This window comes from Herpailurus yagouaroundi, unplaced genomic scaffold (assembly GCF_014898765.1).
Source record: "Herpailurus yagouaroundi ecotype Mexico unplaced genomic scaffold, PumYag 160, whole genome shotgun sequence".
Classification (NCBI taxonomy): domain Eukaryota; kingdom Metazoa; phylum Chordata; class Mammalia; order Carnivora; family Felidae; genus Herpailurus; species Herpailurus yagouaroundi.
The window spans coordinates 16,099,335-16,106,544 of record NW_024412401.1 but is presented as its reverse complement, the minus strand read 5'-3'; the positions used below and the strand labels follow the sequence as shown (position 1 = coordinate 16,106,544).

The 7,210-nt window shown below is 49.3% G+C and overlaps 1 protein-coding gene across 1 annotated transcript; it reads left to right on the top strand.

Annotated features, from left to right (window-relative positions):
- Window positions 1–2,754: 2,754 nt before the first annotated feature.
- LOC121035171 (uncharacterized) lies at window positions 2,755–6,971 on the top strand. Its single transcript, XM_040482773.1, is given in 7 exon segments — window positions 2,755–3,033; window positions 3,130–3,315; window positions 3,317–3,809; window positions 3,812–4,654; window positions 4,657–4,904; window positions 4,906–5,512; window positions 5,618–6,971. Coding segments are annotated over 7 exon segments (3,756 nt in total). The 3' UTR covers window positions 6,718–6,971.
- The last annotated feature ends 239 nt before the right edge of the window (window positions 6,972–7,210 follow it).

The window sequence follows — 7,210 nt, the reverse complement described above, 5'->3', positions numbered from 1 at the left end:
AAAAGCAGAGTCAACAATGAGGTCTGGAAGCTGGGAGGAAAGATGTAAGGGACTGGACAAAGAGAACTGTGTCTATATGCATTTCAAGTACAACCAAGAGGTTTTAAAATGTCCTATTTAATCTATGAGTTTAATTGCTATTAATCTAATGAAGACATTTTCTCAATGTTAAACAGTTATTCAGGGAGAAAAATGGGAGTGTTTTTGTAGAGGTGTAGAAAATGAATTTAAAATTTTGTATGTCTTGCCTATTGTTCGATGTGAGCACCGTTAAATTTTTCTAGGCTTAGTTTGCTATACCCTAAGATTATGAAAATACTTACTAACCAGCATTTTCTCGCTTCTGTAATCTTGCTTGCTTAACACATTCCTCCCCTTTTTTCTCCCGCCAAAGGACGCCCAATCAGAGAACAACAAATGTCCTTACTTTAACATCAACTAATCAGGCCCCCCATAATCTGAAACCTCCCCTATGCTATTTGTCTCTGTCTATAAAAACGCTGTACAAACCCTGATCGGGGCCTCTTAGCGTCACTGGCAACGAGTGCGCGGAGGTCCAGGTTCGAACCTGCAATAAACAACCCTTGCCACTTGGCTTTGACTTACGACTCTGGTGGTCTCTTGGGGGGGGGTTTCACGACCTCAGGCGTTACATTTGGAGGTCCCACCGAGATCTCCCCCGGGCCCACCAGACTTCTGGTCAACGGGTCATCTCTGATTCCGATCGCTAAGTAAGCCGGCTCTATCTTTTTCTCTCTGATCTGTGTTTCTTCTCAGGAAAACCGGTTCTATCTGGAAGCTGGTGTGACCCTGGCAGACGCGCTATAGGGCACCCAGCCAGGGTCAGTCGGAGACGTCCACTGACACTGGGGGCCTTTCTGGCCCATCAGGACTCTTTTCTGTGGGCCACTCACGCCCAACGCGCCTGCTAGTTAACCACTTTCACTTTCCCTACGGACTTCCAGTTTCTCTGTATAGACTAGTCCAGAGTGCTAAGAAACATCTCCAGGCGCCTGAAGGAAAAAAACCCTCTAATCAGTAGGCATGCCCATTGTTACCCGTGCTCTGATGTGATGTGTGTCTGTCTGTTGAATTGACTGGAATGATTGTTGGAGTCAGGGGCACGCGCCTGACTTACCCTATGTGTAGTCCCACGGCATAAGCTACGGGATTCGAGTGGGCTCTAACCCGATTTCCGCGGTGATCCTCATATGGCTTAAGGCGGTCAAAATTTTTTTGATCCAAGTAGGGGGTTTATACCTGCACGCCTATGCTAAGAGGCACCTAAGCTCCCGTGAGGGACACGGACGGACGAGTACGCGAATGCTTCTGTGTCAGTCTAAATGTATTGTCACCCCTGGGCCCTTGTAATAACCACCATCCTAACCGTAACCCTTTCTATTGGGTTGGCCGCAACAGCACCAGAAAGTTGGAACCGCTGCCAGAGATTCTTGTTGGTTCTTGTTTTTCTTTTGTGGATCGGATGCTTTATTGGAATTGTTTTCTCGCCTAATCAGAATTAATTATTCCATCCTTTGTTCCTCTCTTCTCCTCTTCCTCAGAATCATAACATGGGCCAAACTCAGAGCACCCCTCTCTCCCTCCTCCTCACCAACTTTAGGGATGTAAGAGCTAGAGGACACAACTTAAGCCTAGACATTCGCAAAAGAAAGTTGATCACCTATTGCTGCTCTGAATGGCCCACCTTTGGGGTCAATTGGCCTACAGAGGGAACCTTCTGCCTCCCTGTGGTCCTTAAAGTAAAATCAAGAATTTTCTTACCAGGGAAAGAAGGTCACCCGGATCAGATTCCCTATATTCTGGTGTGGCAAGATTTAGTGGAAAACCCACCTCCCTGGATGGCCTCTTTCTTAACAACAGGGCCTTGCAAAATCCTAGCGGCTAAACCTACCAACCCTCCCAAGCCACAAACTCCATATGCACCCCCTGTTCTCCCCGAGAGCCAAGATTGACTTTCCCTTGACCCTCCGCCTTACCAGATTCCTCCTCTTATTCTGCAAGCCGCCCCTATCCCTGCTCCCGACCCCATTTCCCCTGTGCCGGCAGAGCCTCCCATAGCCCAGCCAATAGAAGAACTAGAAAATAGGGAGGCTCAACCCGTGCCCATGTCTAATGGGGGCGCAATCCAAGGGCCGGCTGGATGTACCCGTGGCCGGGCCCCACGTGAGCCAGGGTTCCGCCTCCCTGACTCCACCATAGCTTTACCCTTACGGGAAATAGGGCCTCCCGATGATAGGGGGAACCCCCGACTTCAATACTGGCCCTTCTCTACCAGTGACCTACATAACTGGAAAACCCAGAATGCCCGATTTTCGGATAACCCTAAAGATTTAATAGCTCTCCTGGACAGCGTTATGTTCACCGACCAACCCACCTGGGATGATTGTCAGCAACTCCTCCGAATCCTGTTCACCACCGAGGAGCCAGAAAGAATTCAATTGGAAGCAAGAAAGCTGGTTCCTGGAGATGACGGCCACTCTACTGCTAACCTTGATCTCATTAATGCAGCTTTTCCCTTGACCCGACCCCCACAGGGTGGCTGGGACTAACTACAACACGACAGAAGGTAGGGGACGACTGCACATTTATCGCCAGACTCTAATGGCGGGTCTCCGGGCTGCTGCACGCAAGCCCACTAATTTGGCGAAAGTATATTCAGTAGTACAAGGTAAAACAGAGAGCCCTGCTGCTTATTTAGAAAGACTAATGGAAGCCTTCAGATAGTATACCCCCATGGACCCAGAGACCCCCAAAAATCAAGCTGCTGTTGTAATGGCCTTTGTAAACCAGGCAGCCACTGATATTAAAAAGAAACTCCAGAAACTAGAAGACCTGGAGGGAAAACAAATTCAGGACTTACTCCGCATTGCCCAGCATGTCTATAATAATAGAGAGACTCCAGAGGACAGGCAACTTAAAGCTACTGAAAAAATGACCAAAGTCCTGGCTGCTGTTGTCCAAAAGCCCCTAGATAAAGACCAATGTGCCTATTGCAAAGAAAAAGGCCATTGGGCCTGAGAATGCCCTAAAAAGAAAAGGCCACGTCATAATCAAAAACCGTGGCAGCCAAAAACCACACCTGCCCTCTTCACTCAAGATGCAGAATAGGGGGGGCGGGGTTTGGATCCCCTCCCCAAACCTAGGGTAACGCTACAAGTGGAGGGGAACCCAGTTCAATTCCTAGTCGACACAGGGGCACAACATTCGGTCTTGATCAGACCCCATGGGAAAATTTCTGAAAAATCTTCCTGGGTCCAAGGGGCTACCGGAATAAAAAAATATTCCTGGACCACCCAGAAGGACTGTGGACCTAGGAAGCGGAAAGGTCACCCATTCCTTCCTAATCATCCCCAACAGTCCCTGCCCCTTATTGGGAAGAGACTTACTCACTAAAATGGGGGCTCAGATTCATTTCATGCCAGGGGGCCCCCAAGTGACTGACCTACACAACCAACCCATTTCCGTACTTACTCTAAGATTAGAAGATGAATATCGACTTCATCAGGAGCCACCCTCACAAAATCACAACATAGAGCCCTGGCTCCAGCAGTTTCCAGAGGCATGGGCTGAAACCGGGGGTATGGGGTTGGCTAAGCATCGCCCAGCTCTATTCATAGAAGTAAAGCCAGGGGCAGATCTGGTCTGGGTCCAACAATACCCGATGTCAATAGAGGCTAGAAATGGCATCACGCCACATATCCATTGCCTCCTAGACTTGGGTATCTTGCGTCCCTGTCATTCAGCCTGGAGCACCCCCCTACTGCCTGTACGAAAACCTAATAGTGCAGACTCCGTCCGGTACAATATCTGAGAGAAGTTAACCACCGAGTCATGGACATACACCCGACAGTTCCTAACCCCTATACCCTCCTAAGTGCCCTCAACCCAGAAAGACAATGGTATACTGTCCTCGATTTAAAAGACACTTTTTTCAGCCTGCCTCTGGCCCCCAAAAGCCAAGAACTCTTTGCCTTCGAGTGGTCTGATCCTGAGAGGGGTATAAATGGACAACTCACCTGGACCCAGCTTCCCCAAGGATTCAAAAATTCACCCACCTTGTTTGATGAAGCACTTCACGAAGATCTGGGCGAGTATCGGAGTCGAAACCCCGAAGTGACTCTCTTGCAGTACGTCGACGATCTTTTAATAGCCGCTGAGACCGCCGAAGCCTGCTTGCAAGGCACCAGGAACCTTCTCCGGACACTTGGTGCCCTATGGTACCGGGCTTCAGCAAAGAAAGCCCAAATTTGTAGATCTGAGGTAACCTACTTGGGGTACCTGTTAAGAGGAGGACAACGGTGGCTCACTGATGCACGGAAGGAAACCGTCCTCCGCATCCCCCAACCCACAACGCGAAGGCAGGTAAGAGAATTCCTGGGATCGGCTGGGTTCTGCCACTTGTGGATACCTCGGTTTGCCGAGATGGCTAAGCCTCTTTACCTGGTCACCCGAGAACAGGCGCCCTTTGAGTGGACAGAGGAAACTGAGCAGGCTTTCCAGCAAATTAAACTCGCCCTGTTGACGGCGCCAGCCTTAGGGCTCCCCGATGTCTCCAAACCGTTTAATCTCTTCATAGATGAAAGCAAGGGGATAGCCAAAGCAGTACTGACGCAACCTCTTGGTCCATGGCCTGGCTCGTCGCCTACCTTTCAAAAAGACTAGACCCAGTGGCGGCTGGCTGGCCTCCTTGCCTCCAGATGATCGCTGCTACAGCTCTAATGGTAAAAGATGCCGATAAATTAACTATGGGACAAGAGTTACATGTTACAACCCCCCATGCCATCGAGGTAGTCCTCAAACAACCTCCTGACTGATGGATAAGTAACGCCCGACTGGGTCACTACCAGGGGCTATTATTGAATCCCCTCAGAATCATTTATGCTCCCCCCCCAAACACTAAACCCTGCCTCCATGTTACCAGACCCGGACTTAGATATCCCCCTCCATGACTGCGCTGAAATATTGGCGCAGGTTCATGGCGTTCGGGAAGATTTACAGGATCACCCTCTACCAGACACTGAGGTCACCTGGTTCACTGACGGCAGCAGCTTTGTACATCAGGGTCGAAGGTACGCAGGGGCAGCAGTCACAACTGAAACTGAGACTGTTTGGGGAGAGCCTTTGCCAGCTGGCACCTCTGCCCAACGGGCTGAACTTGTGGCCTTAACCAAGGCACTGACTTTGGGAAAAGACAAGAGACTAAACGTGTATACGGATAGCAGATATGCTTTTGCTACGGCCCACATACATGGAGCTATATACAGAGACAGGGGACTGTTAACTGCAGAGGGGAAAACTATCAAAAACAAAGAAGAAATATTGGCTCTTTTAAAGGCACTCTGGCTGCCTAAACGACTAGCCATCATACATTGCCCAGGCCACCAAAAACCCATCACACCGGTGGCCAGAGGAAATAATTTGGCTGACCAGGTGGCCCGAGAGGTGGCCTTACAGGTGGACTATACTTTAATGACCACCCTACCAGACCCCGGTTCAGCTAGTTTACCAGGAAGTCCCACCTACACTAAAGGAGACCTAAACTGGATCCAAAAATTGCCTTTGACTCAGTGCCTTAATGGATGGTGAAGAGCAGCAGACTGTAGCATAATCCTCCCAGAAGAAATGGGAAATAAAGTCTTTTCCAAGATGCACCAAGCCACTCATATGGGCACAAGAAACATGCAAGACTTAATGAGACATGCTAGGATCACCATTAAAGACTCCAGGACAAAAATTGAACAGATAGTTGCTAGCTGTAAAGCTTGCCAACTAACTAACGCTACCAACCACGGGAAAAACCCTGGCTCCAGGACCCGTGGAACCAGGCCGGGAGCCTATTGGGAAGTAGACTTCACCGAGGTAAAGCCTGGAAAATATGGATATAAATATTTGTTAGTGTTTATAGATACCTTTTCAGGATGGACAGAGGCCTTCCCCACCAAGCATGAGACTGCACAGGTAGTAGCAAAGAAAATGTTGGAAGACATCATGCCCAGGTACGGATTCCCTACCCTAATAGGATCAGACAACGGACCAGCACTCATTTCAAAGGTAATACAAGGGATAGCGCAGTTTATTGGGGCTGATTGGAAACTACATTGTGCATATAGACCCCAAAGCTCAGGACAGGTAGAAAGAATGAATAGAACTCTAAAAGAGACCTTAACTAAATTGACCATGGAGACTGGCGCTAACTGGGTAGTCTTACTCCCCTACACTCTGCTCAGGGTGCGAAACTCCCCCTCCAAACTGGGATTAACCCCCTTTGAAATCATGTATGGAGTACCCCCTCCTATAATTCCCAACCTACAGTCTAATGTGTTAACTGAATTTGATGATCATAAACTTATTTCCCTGAGGGAACTCCAGCTCACCCACCAGGAAGTTTGGCCCAGACTGAGAGCCATTTATGAGACCGGGCCCCCTCCTGAGCCACATCACTACCGACCCGGAGACTGGGTATACGTGCGGAGACATAAGCAAGAGACCCTCCAACCACGGTGGAAGGGACCCTACATTGTGATCCTCACTACACCCACCACTCTCAAGGTCAAAGGGATCACCACCTGGATCCATTACACCCACGCCCGACCAGCTGATCCATTTGCGGTTCGAGAAGACTTCGTGCCGGAAGCCAACACCCCCTGGACGGTTGACCAGAGTAAGACCCATCCTTTAAAATTGACTCTGCGTTGAAAACCTGACCCCAAAAACAGGCTAAGACCAAAGGCCCGGGTGTCCCATACCAAGACAGTTGCAGCAACTCAGGACCCACAATGATCGAAGGAACACTCACTAGCATGCTCCTGCTCACCTCCTACAGACTGATAACTATTGCGGGCAACCCCCACACACCCTATACTTTAACTTGGGAGGTTTCTAATTGGGAAACCCATGAAGTCTATAACACCACCACAAAGTCAGACACCCCACTAAATAGCTGGTGGCCAGACTTATACTTTAATTTAGAAAAAGTAGCAGTCTCTACTGGATTAACCCTCCTCGAAAAGCAGCGCAGGTCTACTGCAGTGTACCAACAAAATAAGTTCCGAGATGAGGGGTTCTACGCCTGCCCCGGGTTCAGAACCGGAGCGATGAGGAAAACCTGTGGAGGGCTTGAATCCCTCTACTGCAAGGCTTGGAGTTGTGTCACTACTAATGATGGGAGCTGGAAATGGCACATAAAGCC